At 37.9% G+C, this 22597-nt stretch overlaps 2 protein-coding genes across 2 annotated transcripts; one reads left to right on the forward strand and one right to left on the reverse strand.

Moving 5' to 3' along the window:
* Window positions 1-95: 95 nt before the first annotated feature.
* Window positions 96-17848, reverse strand: LOC134279015 (RNA-binding protein RO60-like). Its single transcript, XM_062761328.1, has 9 exons — window positions 17731-17848; window positions 16507-17029; window positions 12952-13169; window positions 11524-11675; window positions 11032-11158; window positions 10293-10559; window positions 7334-7393; window positions 7061-7230; window positions 96-1641 (listed from the first exon to the last, which is right to left on the reverse strand). The coding sequence occupies exons 2-9, from the start codon at window positions 17015-17017 to the stop codon at window positions 1509-1511; spliced, it is 1638 nt and encodes a 545-aa protein (XP_062617312.1). The 5' UTR covers window positions 17018-17029; window positions 17731-17848; the 3' UTR covers window positions 96-1508.
* Window positions 17849-17852: 4 nt separating this feature from the next.
* LOC134279019 (V-type proton ATPase subunit G 2-like) lies at window positions 17853-22109 on the forward strand. The gene is made up of 3 exons (XM_062761331.1): window positions 17853-18005; window positions 20620-20720; window positions 21182-22109. The coding sequence occupies exons 1-3, from the start codon at window positions 17924-17926 to the stop codon at window positions 21347-21349; spliced, it is 351 nt and encodes a 116-aa protein (XP_062617315.1). The 5' UTR covers window positions 17853-17923; the 3' UTR covers window positions 21350-22109.
* The last annotated feature ends 488 nt before the right edge of the window (window positions 22110-22597 follow it).

The following is a 22597-nucleotide window of genomic DNA, read 5'->3' on the forward strand; positions in this document are numbered from 1 at the left end:
CTCCTAATAATTTCATCCCCATGTTTATTTGTATTCCTAAAAGTTAAATAGAAAAAAAAGTCAAATGACTTGCCTAAAAATGGTAATGACCACTTATCTCACTAAAACAAGTTATTCAGAGAAAATTTAATGATTTACAGTACATGTATCTGAAAAAATATAAAAGACAAAAAATAGTGCTTTCTTTGAAACTCCATTTCAAAAAAATTATAAAAGCATTTTGTTTACATATTGTAAATGACTAAATTATATATTGTTCAAAAAGAAAATGGAATTACATGTAATACATGCCACAATACTATTCATCTGTAAGTGCTCTTAACTTTTCCCTTTTTAAAAACCTTCAAGAATCTTGTAAAATTATTTGTTGCCATTTTAACATTTTTGTTTGTTATATGTATAGAGTATGTTGCCATAACATTTTTGTTTGATATATGTATTGTATAGACATACAGGTTGTACGTAACATGATTTATTTCAATAAATTATACCACAACACTACAATATATATAAAAGTATAAAATGAGGTAAATTAAGGCATCACACACATATTTTTAAATATTTCTTATGGGTATTACATTAAATAATTCTAAATTATATTAAATAATCCCTACATGGGAATCCAATTCAGAGTTTGTCTACACTTAACTTCATTTTAACTCTACCCTTTCTACTAATATGTGAATATACACATTTAATACAATAAATGCTAAGTCTTTTTTTTTTATCCAAAATACCCCTATAAAAAAATATTCCAGTAAATCTAAACAATGTAAGTGTTTAAAGATATGTTCTAAAGCCCAGCACCATTTTTCCAAAATCAACTGCTTGGGGCTAGCTGTTACAAGTATATGAAAAAGAAATCCTTGTTAAAAATTTAAGCATAAATATAAGATATGGACTGAATTAATAAGCGATTCTTTATTTTTTCAAATTTCCACAAAAAATCTCAAACTTGGCAAGTGTTACATCACATATAGGATGATATCGATGAGAAAGGCAAGAAAAAGTGAGTTTTGGTTTCAGGGGAGTAGCAAGCACAACATACTGTATATCTGTTTCTGTTGAACTTCAGAGCCTTTGTTTATTGCACAAAACAGTTATTATTAGCCCTTACAAAAAAAAAACTGTTCACAACAGAGGAAGAGGCCTTTGTCCTCTTGGCGTACAACACCAATTAAGACAGACAATGAATTAAAAAGCCCCATTAAATTTAACGTCACACAATGTTTCACAAATAAAAGCAATTCCAACATGTCTGATGATTTAAGATATGCTTGACATCATATAGCACTGTAAGTAATCTACTAATTTACAGCAATCAAAGTCTTTCCATAATCCCTTCATTTATTTTTAATTCTTCAAACCATAACCCCAATTCTTGGTAAATAAACAATACCTAATCCAGAAAACAATCTATGCCATCCATGGTCAATGTAATACGTCCATGTTTCACCACAAGCATGAGGACACAGTCATCTACAGGGAGTCTGTCAACAGAACACATTTCAGTAGGCTTCTGACAAGAAAGTTTGAATCACTTTTGGGACTTTGGCATCAAACCCTGATACATCCAGCATGTTTTGGTCTCCCAGATTGGCAAACTTCATGTTGGAATTTGTTAAACCAATAGTTACCAGCCTGTAAAATAAAAACACATGAGCCTAATAAAAAGCATACCCCACTCCAACCATTTTCCTTTACACATTTATCATGTTTATTCTTTTTACCCAAATGACTGACTGTTTATATGTTGAACACATATTAACTTCTTGCACGATTATTTTGAAATATACAAAATAAACTAGAAATATGTCCATAGGACATGAATGCCCCGCCGAGGGTATATTAGTAATGCAACATGAAAATGTGTATAAGTGTAAGAAATTTGATCAGAATATCTTGAATATTGATGCAGTTGAATTGCTTACATCAGTATGTATCAGCATATGAAGTTTGACACTAATTTCATTAAAAAGAGGTCAAGGTCAAAGGAAATGCCAAGGTCAAAAACTGTTGATGCAGTTGAAAAGTTCTCATCAGTATGTATCAGCATATGAAGTTGAAAAAATATTATAAATGGTTTCTTTAAAACTGACTTAAACACAAATTGATAAAAGTGAGGTCAAGGTCAAATGAAAGGTCAAGGTCAAAAATGTTAATACAATTAAAATTGCTTACAACAATATGTATCAGCTTATGAAGTTTGACACTGATTTAGGAAAAGTGAGGTCAATGTCAAAGCAAAGGTCAAGGTCAAAAATGCTGATGCAGTTGCATATCTCTCGTCAATATGAATCAACTTGTGAAGTTTGATAAAAAAATCTACAGGTACTCTCGATATCTCGAAGTCCGCGGGACCAAGGAAAAACTTCGAGAGATCAAGAGTTCGAGTTTTCAAGAGTCTGGAATTTTCCGGGTTTGTTTGGCAGGTTTTAAAATTAGTCTTACCGGATATAATGATTTTCATGCAGTACTAACTTTTCACACATGGTTTTTATAAAACAGCGATAAGATTTCGTATTATAGATGAATATTTATTAATCTGAGTAAATTAAAGCTAACAAGAGATGTTTGTAAAACACTTATGCCCCCCTCCCCCAAAAATTGGAATTCTTCTAAGTCCAAAAGGGCATAACTCTGTCAAAAATGGCATGATTGTACCCAAAACAGAACTTGACCTAGATAGTCATCTGATAAATCTGTTTGTTATACCCTTATAAATATCATTCTATATATTTATTACCAATAAAAAGTCTAACAAAAGAAATGTTTAATACATCGGTCTAACAATTTCACTATTGACCGGTCCTACATAAGAATTGTTAGACCGCAACGTCACTGTTACGTCACAGGTATAATTTTCGTTCAATTTCGGCGTCACGGAAGTAACCGAAGTTTACTGCTGCAAAAGTTGTCGTTTATTATTTCTGTTATTTAATTATTACTTTCTCTGTTATTTTAATAACATAGTTGATATTTTTATTGTTTGTAAAGTTTTTTTTAATTGTTGAAGCCAAAAAGTGCAGATAAATTTATTGTGTAAAATATTTTTTGATTAAATCTGTTCATAAGTCTTCACTTTGTGTTTTAATATGTATATATCTTATGTGAAGGGTATAACAAAACAGTTATAGACTGGGTTTCGGGCAACATATAATTTGTTGGACCTGAAGGTGAAAATGTTGCCCTTGGCCTGCGGGCTCGGGCAACATTTTCACCTTCAGGTCCAACAAATCATATGTTGCCCTCATACCCAGTCAATAACTGTATAATACTAAATTTCATCTTAGTATGTGCAACAGTTGCAAAGAAAATGAATGGAAACTGCATATAATTGAAATTTTTCTAAGTCCAAGGGGCATAACTCTGTCAAAAATGGTGCAATCATATCCAAAACAGATCTTGACCTAGATATTAATGTGATATAACTGTATACCAAATTTCATTTCAGTATGTGCAACGGTTGCGAAGGAAATGAAGGGAAATGCTAATATAAATTAAAAAAAATTTGTAAGTCCAAGGGGCATAACTCTGTCAAAAATGGTGTAATCGTACCCAAAACAAAACTTGACCAAGATATTTATGTGATATATCTGTATACCAAATTTCATTTCAGTATGTGCAACGGTTGCAAAGAAAATGAACGGAAACAGCAAATAATTGAAATTTTTCTAAGTCCAAGGGGCATAACTCTGTCAAAAATGGTGCGATCGTAACAAAAACAGAACTTGACCTAGATATTCATGTGATATATCTGCATACCAAATTTCATTTCAGTATGTGCAACAGTTGCAAAGAAAATGAACGGAAACTAAGTGGACCGACAGACAGCAGCAAAGCAATATGCCCTCCCTTCTTCGAAGGGGGGCATAAAAATGTACATCGTCATTTTATGTTTATTTTTTATTCCCTATAATATGCACATCATACTATGCATTCGTTATATAAAAACGACATTTTACAGTGCCGCCTGGTATAAGCATTGTGATTTTTCCAAACACATGCATTGAACAAAGTTATGTAAGTATTTCTCCAACAAGTCGTCATATTGACACTGAGACTGTTTCTGGATTTTCATATTTCGTTAAACTTTGACACTGACTCGAAATAAAAACTAAATTTACTAAGTGTTTCGTCTTGTAATCTGCAATTTCAATTTCTCAGTGACACTGTGTTTCTAAATTATCGTAATACAGTCGATGATAATTATTTTAAAAGCGTATAGGCAACAAGAGATTAATTATAAATCAATTATCACCTTGCAGTATGTGTGTCACCTGAATAAACATCTCGTTTCACCAGACCTGCGTCTTCTGCCCGGGGCCATTAAATGTCCAGGTAAAGTTGCTAATTATGTAACTTGTATACACATAGCCACTTCGAGGTATCGAGGGTAAATTTCAATAGAATATGCATAGTGGGACTGCATTTTGACTTCGAGGGATCAAGGGTTTCGAGAGATCAAGAGTTCGAGAAATCAAGAGTAAATTTGCTTAGTTATATAGGGAAAAAAATCGGGACCGGAGACTCACTTCGAGCGATCAAGAACTTCGAGAGATCGAAGTTCGAGCCATCAAGAGTTACCTGTACAATGATTTCTTTAATTAAAACTGACTTAAACACAATTTGATAAAAGTGAGGTCAAGATAAAATAAAAGGTCAAGGTCAAAAATGTTGATGCAGATGAAATGCTTACATCAGTATGTATCAGCATATGAAGTTTGACATTGATTTAAGGAAAGTGAGGTCAACGTCAAAGGAAATGTCAAGGTCAAAAATGTTGATGCAGTTGCATATCTCACATCAATATGTATCAACAGTATGAAGTTTGATAAAAATATCTAGAATGATTTCTTTAATTAAAACTGACTTAAACACAATTTGATAAAAGTGAGGTCAAGGTCAAATATAAGGTCAAGGTCAGAAATGTTGATGCAGTTGAATTGCTTACATCAATATGTACCAGCATATGAAGTTTGACACTGATTTAGGAAAATTAAGGTCAAGGTCAAAGGAAAGGTCAAGGTCAAAAATGTTTGAATTGCTCTCATTAGTATGTAACAGCATACGAAGTTTGATAAAAATATCTTGATTGGTATCTTTAAATCTGAGCAAAACACTAATTAAAGATAAGTGAGGTCAAGGTCAAAGGAAAGGTCAAGGTCAAAAAAATGGGGATGCAGTTGAATAGCTCTCACAGTATGTATCAACATGTGATGTTTGATGACACCATCTTGAATGGTATGTTCAAAACTGATCTAAGTACTAATTTAAGACAAGAGGCCCATGGGCCTTATAGGTCACCTGAGTATCATGCGACAACTTTCCAACAATTGAATTTGATTCATGTTTTAAACCAGAGGCCATGAAATTCACAATTTTGAAAGAGGCACCATTGCTTATCATAATTATACACTCAGCATGCTTATTTTGGTAACTTAATACCCAGAGGTAGATCAGAGTAACAAAGAGAAAATGCATTTCCACTTTTAGTGAATTTCAGGGCCCCTGGGTCAGGGATTCTTGTGTTAGGGCGGGTCCACAGTTGAGCTCCCCATCCCACAGGAGCCACTAGCTCTGGGGCCATATCTTTCAAAATTTTGGATTTTTTAAAAAATTTTATTTCATCATGCTTTTGATTAATACCAAAGTGCAGATTTCAAAGCATTAAATTATTTCAGATTATGTTACCCCCCCCCCTCCCCCCCAAAGTAACTCTGTCCTAGGGGCCAGGTAATTAACTATTTTTGAAAGAAGCAGGTTTTTTGTCATAAATATATACCAAGATCATTGGCATTATACCCAACAAGAAAGGAAAAGATTTTCAAAGAATTCATGCATTTTCATTATATAAACATAAGAGCCCCGCCCTAACACAAGAAGCCCTAACCCAGGGACCCTGAAATTCAAAAATCTCAAAGAGACATCCTTCCTCCTCATACCTATGTACATAGTTCATTGGTTAAATACCCAGGTGAAGAAAAGAAGAGTTTTAAAGAATTTAGGCATTTTCACTACATAATCAATAAAAGCCCTGCCCTAACACCAGAACCCCCAACCCAGGGGCCATGAAATTCACAATTCTGGAAGAGGCAGCCTTATTCAACTTAACTATGCACTTGTTTAGTTTATTTAATGCCCATGAACAGAAAAGAAGAAATTCAAAGAATTGTTGCATTTTCACTATATAATCTATATAGTCCCATCCTACCACTAGAACCCCTGACCCTGGGGCCATGAAATTCCCAATTTTGGAAAAGGCAGTCACTTTCAACTTACCTATGCACTTGGTTAGTTTATTTAATGCCCAGGAGCAGAAAAGAAGAATTTCAAAGAAATAATGCATTTTCACTATATAACCTGTTTAGCCCCACCCTAGCTCTAGAACCCCTGACCCTGGAGCCATGAATTTCACAATTTTGGTAGAGGACTCAATGTTGATTACAATCATATCAATAGTTTGACTGCTTGATGTCTAGGAGTAAAGAAGAAGATTTTTAAAGATTCACTAATTTTAGTGGTTTTGGCCCAAGCTCTTAGGCCCCATGGGGAGCAGGGACTATGAAATTCATAGTTTTTGTTCCCCTTCACCCATAGATGCGTTATGCCAAATTTGGTTGAAATTGGTTCAGTGGTTTCAGAGAATAAGCTAAAAATGTTCAAATGTTAACGCACGACAACGGACGAAAACAGATAGCAATAGGTCACCTGAGTTTACTCAGGTGACCTAAAAAGTGAGGCCAATGTCAAAGGAAAGGTCAAGGTCAAAAAATGTTAATGCAGTTGCATAGCTCTCATCAATATCTATCAGCATATGAAGTTTGATGAAAATATCTTGGATAGTTTCTTTGAAACTGAGCTTTGAACAGAGCTAAACGCAAAGTGTGATGGAAGGACAGACGGAAAGACAGAAGGACGGAAGATGGACAAGACAAAAACTATATGCCCCGGCCATATTCATGGCGGGGCATAAATATATCAGATTTTTTTCAGTATTTCTCAGAAGCCTAAATTTATGGAGAATTATAGAGAGAAATTTTCATTATCATTATCATACTTCGTATTCGGTAGATTTCTTTCCTTTCTGTACTGTGCAATAGCTTCCCCTAAATTCTGGGAGCCAGTGCTTTTGTTGGCATCAGTCACTAGAATGAAGACATCCACATCTTTCTTCTGGCTGGTGGCCCACTGGATTGGAGCAACCAGGTCACATGGTTCTGGGGGCGCCTGCACAAAATCCAATTTGCATTATTTCATTTTTAAAATGATGAAAAAAAGGACACGAAAATAATCCTACTGCTTAGCTGAATTAAGAACAAACAGTTCTTACCCCTACAAAGATATCCAGTTCCTCGCCATCACTACCAAACTCTGGTTCTGGATCATCCTCCTGCAAGTACCAATAAAATAAAATGTCAAAGCAAATTATACCCCTACCTCACCTTGTACCAGTAAAGATTAACGCAATGTTATACAAGTCAGCATTTTGATCCCCCCCATTAAGGCCACAATTGAAATATTATTGGTTTGGCGTTGCCGACTCAGCCTTAATACGTTTGGGTCGGTAGGTAGGGGAAATAAATTTTTTTCAATTTCAGAAAAGTTTTTAGTTTTTGGGGCGTCATGGGTTTCCGATTGTTTAACAACAGCTGCATTCTGAATTCATTTCAAGCTATTATTTATTTTAAAACCCTATTAGTTTTAAACCTTTAATAAACATGGTACAAAAAATCGCCGATATTGAACGCGCGCGCGCGCGCGCTTGACTTGCTCTTTAATTTCATTTTTCATGTCAGTTAATTTGGTTTCCTTGGTAACAGTCAGTCGGGTGACAGTGTCTGTGAAGAAGACGACGTCAGATTTCTCCTCGCCTCTAGTGATCACCATGGCAACCCCAGCAGCTGCAGCAGTTGTGGACAGAGTCATCGTGCCTCGCACTGTGGACGCGCGCGCGCGCGCGCGCGCGCGCGCGCGCGCGCGCGCGCGCGCGCGCTGAAAAAAAAAAAAGTTGTATACACAGAGTCATCGTGGCTCGCACTGACACACACAAAAAAGCTGGTTTGCAGCGCGCGCGCGCGCGCGCGCGCGCAACGCGCACAACGTTTACCTGTGGACTTCAGGTTGTTCTGAAAAAAAAAAAATTGTATACACAAATTACATATAACGTTAATGGCTTCAATTCTGACACACACAAAAAAGCTGGTAATGCAGTGGTATGTACATGACCAAATGTTAGCTGGAAACTATTCTGAATTTAGCGCCCTTCAAAATTAGTGTGCTTTATAGACATAAGAGCTGTTTGTGACATTGCAAAGTTAAATAACGCAAAAGAACATTGCAAGGAAAAAAAGTGACAAATTACTTTTAAGTGCACAATTGTTGTATTTTTACGCTAATTTAACAGGGTATATTTTTTGTATTAAATTGTGGGAAAACAATGTAGATTTTGGTATTCATAGAGTATTGAAAATGCATCTAGTTCCTACTTTGTATTGTAACGCGCGGTGACAAGGTTTCGCATGTGTTATCGAGATTTGAACTTGGTGGAAAGTTTCACATGCACAAATCACGCGCGCGCGCGCGCGCGCGCGCGCGCGCGCGCGCGCGCGCGCGCGCGCGCGCGCGCGCGCGCGCGCGCGCGCGCGCGCGCGCGCGCGCGCGCGCGCGCGCGCGCGCGCGCGCGCGCGCGCGCGCGCGCGCGCGCGCGCGCGCGCGCGCGCGCGCGCGCGCGCGCGCGCGCGCGCGCGCGCGCGCGCGCGCGCGCGCGCGCGCGCGCGCGCGCGCGCGCGCGCGCGCGCGCGCGCGCGCGCGCGCGCGCGCGCGCGCGCGCGCGCGCGCGCGCGCGCGCGCGCGCGCGCGCGCGCGCGCGCGCGCGCGCGCGCGCGCGCGCGGCGCGGCTGGGCGCGCGCGCGCGCGCGCGCGCGCGCGCGCGGGCGCGCGCGCGCGCGCGCGCGCGCGCGCGCGCGCGCGCGCGCGCGCGCGCGCGCGCGCGCGCGCGCGCGCGCGCGCGCGCGCGCGCGCGCGCGCGCGCGCGCGCGCGCGCGCGCGCGCGCGCGCGCGCGCGCGCGCGCGCGCGCGCGCGCGCGCGCGCGCGCGCGCGCGCGCGCGCGCGCGCGCGCGCGCGCGCGCGCGCGCGCGCGCGCGCGCGCGCGCGCGCGCGCGCGCGCGCGCGCGCGCGCGCGCGCGCGCGCGCGCGCGCGCGCGCGCGCGCGCGCGCGCGCGCGCGCGCGCGCGCGCCGCGCGCGCGCGCGCGCGCGCGCGCGCGCGCGCGCGCGCGCGCGCGCGCGCGCGCGCGCGCGCGCGCGCGCGCGCGCGCGCGCGCGCGCGCGCGCGCGCGCGCGCGCGCGCGCGCGCGCGCGCGCGCGCGCGCGCGCGCGCGCGCGCGCGCGCGCGCGCGCGCGCGCGCGCGCGCGCGCGCGCGCGCGCGCGCGCGCGCGCGCGCGCGCGCGCGCGCGCGCGCGCGCGCGCGCGCGCGCGCGCGCGCGCGCGCGCGCGCGCGCGCGCGCGCGCGCGCGCGCGCGCGCGCGCGCGCGCGCGCGCGCGCGCGCGCGCGCGCGCGCGCGCGCGCGCGCGCGCGCGCGCGCGCGCGCGCGCGCGCGCGCGCGCGCGCGCGCGCGCGCGCGCGCGCGCGCGCGCGCGCGCGCGCGCGCGCGCGCGCGCGCGCGCGCGCGCGCGCGCGCGCGCGCGCGCGCGCGCGCGCGCGCGCGCGCGCGCGCGCGCGCGCGCGCGCGCGCGCGCGCGCGCGCGCGCGCGCGCGCGCGCGCGCGCGCGCGCGCGCGCGCGCGCGCGCGCGCGCGCGTCTAATAACATCCAAGCATGGCCGCTAGATTCATCTAGCAAACTGTACCTTGAAATTTCTAATTCAAATTGTTATAACTGATTTGTCAGTATATTTTTACCACTACACACATTACCGCGGAAAGTCATGCCATCAACTTCTGTTATACAGAGTTTACCGCTTTTGACAGCCATGCTTGGATTTGTGATACACATATTCAACAGCACATAGACGCTTTTAAACGAAAACTGTTCGATCAATCAAGCGTTTACATGATTCTTTCCCATTTTGTATATTACTCAAATGTACAGACACCTAAATCCGGATATACAGAATGAAAAAAAATTACGATTCGTATCAGCTGAAAAAAATTCTTCGGACCGCACCGATTTACCTGTGTCGGCCGGCAACTCCAAACAAAGCTAATTTTATTTTTTGCCTAATAAACATTTAATGATAATTTTGATTGTGTGATAGTTTATTTAATTTAGAAAATAAATGTATGAAATACCTCTTTCTCGTTAGCTTTCTTGACTTGCTCTTTAATTTCATTTTTCATGTCAGTTAATTTGGTTTCCTTGGTAACAGTCAGTGGGGTGACAGTGTCTGTGAAGAAGACAACGTCAGATTTCTCCTCGCCCCTAGTGATCACCATGGCAACCCCAGCAGCTGCAGCAGTTGTGGACAGAGTCATCGTGCCTCGCACTGTGGACTTGTTTCTGTTGATTCCAACTCGTATTGCAACAACACAACGTTTACCTGTGGACTTTAGGTTGTTCTGAAGAAGGAAGAAATTGTATAAACAAATACCTATGCAACATATATATATATATCTATTCTGCTTAGACATTTTGAAAATGGCCTGAAATCACCAAAAAAAAAAAAAATGCTGGTACAGCTTTAATAAACTGGTTGACGACAGATAGTTAACTGCCAACTACGGTATCCTGATAATAGATTGTTGTTCTCTAGACATCAAGAAAGATAAATGTTTTGATCGTGACATTTGAATGAGTTAAACTTAGTACATGTATTGTGAACTTATAAAGACCATGTTTACACAATATGGTCTACATGCACATTTCTGGTTTCATTCTCATAAAATTTTAACAAGTCTGTATTGTACAAAGACTATTGTGAATTGTTTTCCACATAGAATAATTTTCAAAATACTAGGCTGAAGATGATGACACAGCAGAGGCATAAAACAAACTGTATATAAAAGGTTAAAATACAAAGTACTTCATTACCTTCAAAGTGTAGTCAAGTGCAGAATCCAATGCTTTGATTACTTTGCTATTGTGTTGCCACGTAGCACCCTTTTTCCTTCCCTCTTTGTAGTAGTTGGAAGCAATAATAACATCAAATGGCTGGATGCTAAAATAAGCAAAGCTTTTGCTTTAAAGATAAAAAACATTTTACAATCAAAATACAGAGAAGTAGATTTCATTATATCTTATGCCATTAAGTCTAGTACATGTATATGCAACCTTTCCGGAGAAGTAAAACTTGTTCAATAAATCAACATTATGGGTATTTTTACTTCAATTATAACTTGACAACTGTTATGCAAAAAATCTTTTCTGAATAGAATCTAAAAATTCTTCAAAGTGAATGCAAAGTTAGTTCATTTCATTAAAAAAAATATTACTTGTAAAAATTTAACATACACAAAAAAACCCCAAACAAACCACAATTAGAATTTCTTGCAATTTGGCCAAGGACATAGTTACTCAACATACTTTTGTTCTTTTAGTAAGGATTCATTCATAAGCTTGTCCACCACTGTCTGGCTCCCGTCACAGGCCTCGTCTAGATATCCTATATTTGCCAGCTGTCCAATATTTTCCAGTATTTCTTGTACTGTCATCTCTTTCAACAGAGCTGTCCATATCTGAAATGACAGGAATTTATCACAGTACCTTCTCACATGAAAATCTGCATAAATAAAAAGAGATGTAAGAAACACCCATTCTCACAACATTAGGGTTCCTGTGTGAACACATTGCAATGGTCCGGACCCCTGACAAATTTCATTTGTTATACAGTGGGATGACTGCAGTGATGTCTTTTGGAAAAAATAAAAATCTTGATTATTTTCATCCAAGAATGACTTTTGATTGGAACATAATTTTATGTTTTTGTCAACATGCACAATATTTGAATGATAATACAAGCTGGTACAAATATTGAATCTTTGAGGCCTTTGTGTGAATTCTAATCATTGCATTTATAGAGCAAAAATTACCCGGTAAATGTAATACCAAAGTATAATTTTCAAAGGCAAATCTGAAATCTGTATTTTGACAATTAATTTGGAATAAATACTGTATTTTAGCAATAGTAAACATCCCTGGAAAGAGCTTAAAAGTTATCAGAATAAATTTCTTCAAAACAAGTGAACTCAGATAACATTGCCACACAGGTAGCTTAAGCCTGTCAAACAATCTAACTAGTAGGTATTTTTCTTGCATGACTTGACAAGTGGATTTGTATTGATCTAACACATTAGATGCTTTTTTTGGCTTTTTACATAAAAGAAGGGAATTGTGTAAATAATTCTGAAAACATCACATTATAGATTTAACAAGTTAGAGATGTTTTTGAAACACTTATCCCCCCCCCCTTCCGCCTGGGACTTACAGTCTTACTTGCAAAGAAAATGAACGGAAATTGCAAATAATTGAAATTTTTCTTAAGTCCAAGGGTCATAACTTTGTCAATAATTGCTCGATCGTACTGAAAACAGAACTTGACCTAGATATTCTTATGATAAATCTGGAAACCAAATTTCATTTCAGTATGTGCAACTTTTGCAAAGAAAATGAACGGAAACTGCAAATAATTGAAATTATTCTAAATCCAAGGGGCATAACTCTGTCAAAAATAGCTTGATCATACACAGAACAGAATCTGACCTACATATTCTTATGATGAATTTGTATACCAAATTTCATTACAGTATGTGCAACCTCTGCAAAAAATGAATGGAATCAGTTGGTGGACCGACAGACAGACAGCTAGACAGACTGACAGACAGCAGCAAAGCAATATGCCCTCTCATCTTCAAGGGGGGGGGGGAGCATAATAAATGATATTCTTAATCCCTTTTCTGGTCTGTTATTTGGAACATTTACATGATATATTAATAACTTTTAAAATTTAACAACCTCCTTTTCCTTCAGTAAAACTGTCCGTAGATGGTCCTTTTTCAGATGATGGAGTTCTACAAGCTTCGCGACTTGTGGAATGTCCTCCTTGTGTTTGGCAATGTCTACAGCTGAGAGAAATTCCAGGAGTTTCCGAACGCTCTCCTTGTCAGACTTCCCAAACGACTTCTTGGTCTCGGCCAGGCCTAGGACTAGATACTTAAAGATGAGGTCCATTTCTACAACATACCAATTTAAGGGAGATAACCTCAATGATATACATGAATACAAGCATCAAATTAGTCTAAAATATCAGTCATTGAATATATTCTCTTAAAAATATTCCTGCAGTTTTAAAATACCATGATCAAGATGATCACTAAAGTGTGGATCTATATAATTATATATATATTAATGCTGTTAGGCATGATTCATTATATTTTGATATGAACTGCAGTCTCAGTTTGTGCTATTCTATGTAAGCCTAATATTTACATTTCCAATGTCTTTGTTCGAGATAAAATTACAAACAGTCAATGTACTTTATGTCTTCATCAATGTACTAGTTCATCAATAGGCGCGGTTAAAAAAAATCATGTGCAGGGCGGGACAAATAGAGACAAGAAGCGGGGCTTCTAGCACATGGATTGGTGGAATCAATACCGTATAATCCCTATTAACCACCCCAGGTGCTTAGAAAATTGCAAAAAGGGGGCGGTTATTTTGGTATTCTCTTTATGATATATAATGTCGTATTTTAACTTCAAAAAAATCTTTAAAAAATGAATAAATACGAGGAACCACTAAAATAATGTAAAATTTTACTTCAAGTGAAGATAATACACCTAAATTATGCTAAAGTATTCTTTTTTCACTGAGAAATTGGATAATAGTCAATTCATTTTCACTTTCTTCATTTTTTTGGCTACGATTCTAGTTGATTTTAATCACTGTATAGGGGCCCTTATTTTCTGACAATTGAAAAAGACCTAAGGGGGCGCTTGTAGGGGCAGGGGGGGGTTAAAAGGGATTATACGGAACCATGTAAATATAAGGAATAACTGTCAGATTTTTCAGTTTCATGACGATGATCAATCAATTGGCTTGCATGATAATTTTAAGCATAAATGCCTTCGGCGTTTATGCAAATTATCACACAAGCCAATCGATTGATCACATCATGAAATCGAAAAATGAGACAGTTATTCCATAAATCACACCAACTTATGAATTTTTTTCTTGTGTTCAGTGAGTGTTGAACAATAATAAAAGACAGGCTCTTATACAAATTAACTTACCAGGTCTGTGGGTATGTTACAAATAATACTCATACACTCTGACAACTCAATACTTCAAAAGTCAGATTTACGGTATTCTGTCATGTGAAGTTTATCACTCTGAAATATGTCAGTTTGCAATTCATTGACATAAATTTGTGTCATCTATATAGAATTAACAAGGAGAATTTATCTCTTGATTGTTCTAACATAATAACTGTACATCTAATTCCTACAGATATCATTCTAAATGCATCAAATCAATTCACGTATTTGTCACCCCGTATTAATTGCTTTGTAAATGCAGCATGTTTATTATTCATTAACACTTCAAGATATCCTCTGATCACCGAGATTATCAACATTCAGTATAGGAGCCATCACCTCAGATATAATTGGCTTACACTAAAAGAAGCAGTGAGGGCATGTAACAGCACATGTATGTTGTAGTAATTACTGCCTCCACTGTTTGCACTTCTCACAAAAAAAGAGACACTGAGTGCTGGTGCAATCAGTTCATATGCCATCACTACAGCTTACAAATTTCTCATCCTGGCATTTGTGTTGTCTTGAGAAAATATTTGCTTTTTAATTGTTCTGACATATCTTCTTTTTATTATTCAACTTTAAGATATACTGAGCCATGAGTATAAGGCAAGTGTGACACAGACTGGAATCTTTGGACATGTGTATGTAATTCTACAATGATAACCTGAGAGAGGTGATTGGATTGTTGTGGGAATGGAGGAAGTATTTGAAGAATGTCTGCCTCCCTGCTGTTGTGTAACAGATGTGTTCTGGCTGCCATCGGCAGATTTACAGTCTAGCCACAACAAATCCCAACGCCAAAAGATCAGAAATATTGAATGTGTGTCTCAATGCCAAAAGATCACAAATATTAAATGCCCTGACCCTCTTCAAGGGCTTACAAGATAAAAGCCTAAATCTTATATTACAGTTTTTACTTCCAATTGCCATACACTATTGAACTTTGATAGTAAATGCTTATCAACAACACAATTTAATCCTAGAGAGTTTGTCATATTGCTTTTCATATTGTCATATAGATCAATCTTTGAAATGAACTACATTGTATATAAATTAAGGTCAACATCCCCAAGACTCCCTCTTTCAGCTTGTGTTAATGTTTTTGTTTGTTGAACCTTGTTAATTTTTATAACAGAAGAAAATATTGCTCAATAATTGTTAGGAATGTTAAGTGGTAAAAATGATGTATCCAAGTATCCTCAACAGATCACGGTAAATAGGTAGTTTTTTAAACATAACTTCTTCAGAACACTTCAGAGGTTTAGAATTACAATTTGGGAAACCTCAGCTTTAAAAAAAAACAGTATATATGTTTCATGTTTCTCTGTAATGTTACATTCTAACTGGTAATAATTTTAGCACTGTCAGCTACTGTCTGGTTAAATCAGCTTGTTTAAGTTGAATCAACAGCTGATCGAGATTTTCATATTTTACATTATCATCACCGATGCCCAGCTATAGTCAGTTTGATATGATCCAGTATATAGATCATCTAGATAAACATACAGATATCTCAAATTGAGATATAAAACATGTTCCATCTTTAAAAAAAATAAATTTAACCTGTTTATTATATCCAAACACTTGAATAAAATGTGTAAACTTAATTTGGAATATACGTTCATTAGCTTTTACAATGGAAAATCAAACGATACTATGACATTCAAATAACTGTTCGACATCCATTATTATTATGTTATTGTAGCAAGTGATGGCAGATGTAATGTTAACTAAAACTCAGACAAATTCATTATATCAAGCAGGGAAGAACAATGTTAATGTATCCATAGAAATAATTAGATGTGAGACATCAATTAGATTTATATTACATATGTATAGCTATGGTTTTAATTACTGGGTGTATGCACTGCACAGTAATTTACTAAATATGTTGTTGTTTGGATACAGAGATATCTGCCATTTCTTCCACTCTTTAATAAGTAAACCAAAGTCTCCGACTGTTCAGCTTTTTCAAATGCACTTTCTTCAAAATAAATTGACCTGCAGGTGAAGATCTTTCAGCAGGATTACCATTTTGGCACCTTTGCCCAGGTTTTCATCATGATAATTTAGAATACCATCAAAATAATATGGTTTCATATATGCATTAAAGAAAACTCATGTATGATCATCCCCATTACCTTTGACCTAAATTTTGAAAGTACAAGTATTACAAATATAGAGATACAGTACAAGTACATTAAATATAATCTTTTTTTTTAAAAAAAAAAACAAACAACAATATACTAACCATCTGTCTTGGGCTTGAGGTGTCCCATTCGAAGAGCATCCCTATGTGACCATCCCAAGAAGCTAACCTCTTTGCTGACATTGCGGGCCAGTTGATATGGATCTTGGTTGTGGTACCAGGTGCTAATCAATCTCTTGAAGTATCTTCCCCAGCTCTTTGTTGTGGACAGAGTTTTATGAAATTTGAACAACTGAAACAAGTCACAAGGAGTTTTACAAATTTTATCACATATCTGTTCTGCTTGTTTCTTTGTGTTTTTGTCTGTGGATTTACAGCAGAGAGCATATGCAAATAACAATGGTTCCCTGTCTATTAAGGCTGGGGATGAGCTGCAACTTTCTAACAGGGATAAAACCTCTTTCCCATGTCCATCTGCCAATAGCTGGGTCACACACAATGCCTTTTCTCGACTAAATGTTTTGGAGACCACTTTGTAGGCACCATCATCTCTATAGAGGAATAACCATTGTTTAAACTTTTCTATACTTTCTTCCTCGACTGAATTGGCCATTATTTGCTAAACCTTGAGTAAAAGAAAAAGAGATGTGAAATAATACATGTATAAAATGTGCACATTAATGATCGTAATTGTTTTCCTTATTCTAAATAAAAGTTCATTAATTATTTTAAAAGCAGTCAAAATATCAAATGAATGATGGAATAAAATGATAAAAAAAAAAACAACAAAAAAAACAAATAAATAAATCACAATAAAACAAAACATTACCATGGGTAAAAACCGAACTATTAAAGATTTGACAACTGAATATTAATGAAGATTTTTGCAATTTATACCCTATTGCATTGCTGTAGTTCAATTTAAAAGGCATGTACAAAAATGGTATGTTGACTTCTTTATTTTCCCCTTGGTTCAATAAATGCAAGGTAGGCAGTAAGCTAAAGTGGCTTTGTATGATGCTCGATTTATTACTTTTTGTGAATAAAATTATGCAAAAGTAAACAAAAAAATAAAGCATTAAAAAAATGCAATCACAACTGATCGTGCTTCTCATTCAATCATTCGCCCTTATATTTCATTTCAATCCAATTTTTATTAAAATTTCAATTAACTGGGACAGAATTAAATGTATGCATGTCAGCACTCCCTCAGTCCCTGGGCCATGTGCACACTGATCTTTACTTAATTTTCCACAAATGGGAAAATTAAACAACTTTTTATTTGAAAACACGACATAAATTTATACAAAATAATGTCTTTATTACCTGCAAAACCTCTGGAGTTTCAAAGGAAATCCAGAATTGCCGAAATGGAATGAATGAAATTATTTGTGGAATTTCTTTCTAGCCAGTTTCTACTTCCGATGTGTGTTTCGTCATCAGATTCTGTGTTCGGTGTTTCAAGCGCACCAGTGACTAAGAATCTAAGTGTAAATCACATGATCTGACAGCAAAAAAGATGGCAAGTCAGTCAACAGGGATTCAGCAGCTATTGAAGGCTGAAAAACAGGCTGCAGAGAAAGTAGCGGATGCAAGAAAACGTAATTAGGTTTCTGTATTATGATCCAAGGATCGGGTGTACGAATTTCCAAAGTAGTTGTAGATTATTAGTCTGACATTCCTCGGTTGATGGGTTTTTAACTCCTTGTATAGAAAGATTTTCCTTGACCCATTGGGACTGCAAAGTATTGTGCCTCATGTTGACAGTGTCGTATTAAATTATAATTCATGATTTAATGTGAAACGCATTTTGTATTTGATTTTAAAGTTAACAGGTGAATATTCTCAAAGGAGATTACCAGGTCCGGCACAATCTCTTGATTAAGCTATATAGCTTGATTTAGCTATATAGCTTTATTAAGCTATTCAGAATAGCTTGATTAAGCTATTTTCTCAGACTTTTTTCTCAAATGTGTTATTTTTTCAACATGTGCAAAAAGTCGCACCTTGGTGCAGTGGAAATATTAAACTTTGTACTCTCCTGAATACAATGCATGTAAAAATCACTCACCAAATTGCGTCTCCTTGAGAGACTTTGTACTCAAAGTTTTAAAAGTTTTGGGGCTATTGATGAGTGACCACACAGTTATTTCTTGAATGAAATTATAAAGGAGGCCAGTTATGGCCAACAGGATAATTGATTAGTAACAGTTCAGCACAATGAGAAGCAATCATACTTACCCACGCCTCACCACACACACAGTTAGTCAAACAATGGAAATTCATATTTTGCTTAAAAGTATTCAACAGCAGCAATGTAAGAACTTTGTATGATTTAGGTTGTATTTTTGATAGTTCATAGTACATATATGAATAGTCAAATATTTGCGACTTTTTGTTTATTTCTTTCAAAGAACGTTTTTGTGAAAAATTGCATATAAATAGCTTTATCAAGCTATTTTGAATAGCTTAATAAAGCTATATAGCTTTTTAAAGCTATATAGCTTAATCAAGAGATTGTGCTGGACCTGATTACCACAGACACTTGTACATTCACCTTTTGTTTTCCCTGACTTAGTTTCAGGCACCCTACTTCTAGCTAATGTTTAAAAATTTATCAATCATGAACATACTTCAAGTAGCCTGTCTGGCATAGTCATCATATTGTTTGCTTTAGAGTTGCGTAGTAAGGAGCTGATCCTTATGTCGCCGGGTTAACTCCTCTGTGGGTATTGAGACTATTCCTTTGCGGCGCGTCGATTTACCCAAATGGACCCAAATGGAACCCAAATGGAAACAAATGGACCCAAATGGAAACACAAATGGACCCAAATGGAAATCAAATGGAATATTAAATATGTATTATCGTATTTTAATACTTATTTAAAATGATTAAAATAAATGAACTTACAGTCACAAATGGATTTTTTTTAAATTATTAATCTCTAATATTGTATTTTGAAACATGAAGTTAGCATTCTATATAACGGCAAAATTATTTGGGGGTGCGGGGGTGGGGATGCCTCCTCCCCCCCCCCCCATCCGGAAACTATCAAATACTTCAGTTTTGTATTCAATTATGTTCAACAGTTATTACAAATAGAATTAAATCGCATTTTAAAAAATACATTGAAGAAAATAATGATATTAAAATATTCTCTTTTTGTTTTAATTTCATTATTTTCTATATTTTAAATAAGTAAAACTTGAGAATGATATAATATATATATTTTATATTCCATTTGGGTCCATTTGATTTCCATTTGGGTCCATTTGAGTTTCCATTTGGGTCCATTTGGGTTCCATTTGGGTAAATCGATGCACCCTTCCTTTGGAAAAAACTTTTAATTATAAATCAAGGTCCCATATTGCAGTGGGTGTTGACACGAAAAAGATCCTTCACTGCTCATTTGCCGTAAGTGTGGAGCCTAGGTAAATTTGCAGCCTTCCACCGACAAGTGGTGACCTTTCTATAAGAGTGAAAAATTCTTGAGAGGGACTTTAAACAACAGACAAACTAAAGTAAAACATACTTCAGCATTGAGAAAGACTTTCTTTTGAAATAAATTGTTCCAGACATCTTTGCTTGAGCTTCTTTAGTTATATCTCGCAACATTCAAAGACTTTACAGGGGAAATCTTCTGGTTAAGGTAGTCTAGAATAAAATCAGAGACTTCCAAACTATTCATAATGAAGTCTCTGGTTTTATCCTACACTATCACTACTTCCAAAAGTTAACAAATCCTCTGTAAGATCTAAACATTTTGAGGTAATTTTTTAGGAATAAATGAGTGGTTGATTTACAAAGGACATTAAAAAAATTCTTCAAGAAAGAAAAAGTAAAAACAAACCAAATCTTGTTAAAGTAGGTCAGTGATTTATAAATTGATAATACAAGTTTGAAGTAGGGTTGTCTGAAAGTTAGGTGTCTAGTGGAAAGGAAGTCAGGGGGTGTCCATATACTGTTGGACACAATTGCATGGGGAGATAACACAAGTCACCAGAGCTTAGCTGAAGATCCGTATTTTACCTGTCTGTTGCTTAGTCTTTTCCTGACAATGAAAAGTAAATTTATTAGTATCCCTCCAGGGTCAGATGCTGAGAACACAGAAAGCTCCTAGTATTTAGATTATTCTTAAGTGTTACCAGAGTAACACCAGTGGCTCCCATTAGCTACCAAGAAGTCCATTTTTAACATTGAAAATATTTTTGTAGGTAAAGCCAAACGATTAAAGCAAGCCAAAGAAGAAGCACAACAAGAGATAGAACAATACAGAGCCCAGAGGGAGGCCCAGTACAAGAAATATGAACAATCAGTAAGTCAGTGAGCATAATACAAAGAGAGAGAGAGAGAGAGAGAGAGAAAGAAAGAGAGAGAGAGGAGAGAGAGACAGGGGGGGGGGGGGGCAGTACAAGAAATATGAACAATCAATAATTCAGTGAGAATTATACACAGCAAGAAGGGGGGGGGGCACCAGTACAAGAAATATGAACAATCAGTAGGTCAGTGGGCATAATACAGACAGAGGAGAGAGAGAGAAGCCCAGTACAAGAAATATAAACAATCAATAAGTCTGAGTACAATACAAAGTCTGGAAAGAGAGAGAGAAACCCTTTGACTAACTTAATAAAAACCAGTCCCTATTAATTTTGATGATAAAGGTTTAGTAAAGGGGTCACAATATGGTATGAATCTGTTTCCAGATTCAATTCATTACAGAAAAGATCTGAATTTATATGTATATTAAAAATTAAGTGATATGTCTTTAATTGTCAGGTCCTTGGATCTCGCGGTGACATGGAGAGTAAGATAGAGGCCAGCACACGTCAGAAGCTGAAGGAGCTCGAGAGTAATATGGGCAAAAACAAGGAAGTGGCCATCAAAAGACTAATGGAAATCGTCTTAGACATCAAACCCGAAATCCACGGCAACTGGAAAAAATAGATGTGACATTCTTCTTAGGAAATTAATGGCTGATTCATACTGTGGTTTTATAATTTTTTTAGCAGGCTTTTAAAATTATTTGTTCTATTCATCAATTCCTGCCAGAATAAGTCCTTTACGTAGGAATTCACTGAAATGATATAAATTTTATGTATTCTAGATTTGACATTGGACTCTGCTTAAAGATTATAAAACCACAGTATGAAAAGTCAGCTAACAGCAATCCATGTACATTTAAATATTACGGGGTAGTCTTTTTCTATGAATTGTTTATCCATGATCATTTGTCTAGTGTTGATTTTGTGAGGTAGCTTGAATAGGCCATCTACTGATCATATTGTGATTGGTCGCTGTATACAGAGTTAATGTACTCGGAACTAGGTAGTCGTCCAATAAGTTCAATCATCAGTATGAATGAGGAAGGTTGTAATGTAAAACCTGAGTCTAGTCAAAATGAATCATTGTATGATGGGCTTATACATATTCCAACTTTTACAAAAAAAATCAAGTATGTGTATTTACTTGTACGAGTTTGTATCAAGTGTATAAATAAAACATTCCATTTGTAAGGAAGTGCTGGCACCATGTAAATTTAAAACTTTAATATAGGCAATTTTTCAGAAGTTCCATCCTAATTTACAATAATATAATTGTTAAAGTTGAGAGTGGATTAATTTATTATGATTTTTGAGAATAGTGTATTATGTATTACATGTATATTGTATTATTTCTTAAATATATATAAAGAAATCTGATATATTGTGTGCTTTATTCTTTTCATCAACAGTTTGGGATATTGTAGATGATTTCATGCTTGTAATGAAGCAAATGTTAAACCAGAGACATACCGGTATGTCTTTGGTTAAAGTACATATATATCTAACAGTATATACATACTTCTTTTTCAACTTTATACATTACTACTTGTACAGGATGGAGTAAGTTGTAGAATATGCCTGTAACACTAAGAGGAGAATGCTTACATGATGCAAGGAGAGACAATGTGATTCATTTTAAGTTGTAATTGCAAATTTGTGAGGGCCAAGCTAATTTTGATCCACCTTTGAGATGTGATGTCCACAATCCCCTCAGAGATATGTGGTACGCTAGAGATACAGATGCAAGCTTTTCTGGACTGGCTGTCTTTTGGAGTCTCTGATTTTCCAAACCCAATCTCTTGATGTAAGGCCTTGATGCACAGACTAATGCATGTTATGTTCTCAACATAATCATTTGTTAGCAAGATTA

This window comes from Saccostrea cucullata, unplaced genomic scaffold (assembly GCF_032062105.1).
Source record: "Saccostrea cucullata isolate Sc308-1 unplaced genomic scaffold, CSIRO_AGI_Scuc_v1 ctg667, whole genome shotgun sequence".
NCBI classification, from domain to species: Eukaryota; Metazoa; Mollusca; class Bivalvia; order Ostreida; family Ostreidae; genus Saccostrea; species Saccostrea cuccullata.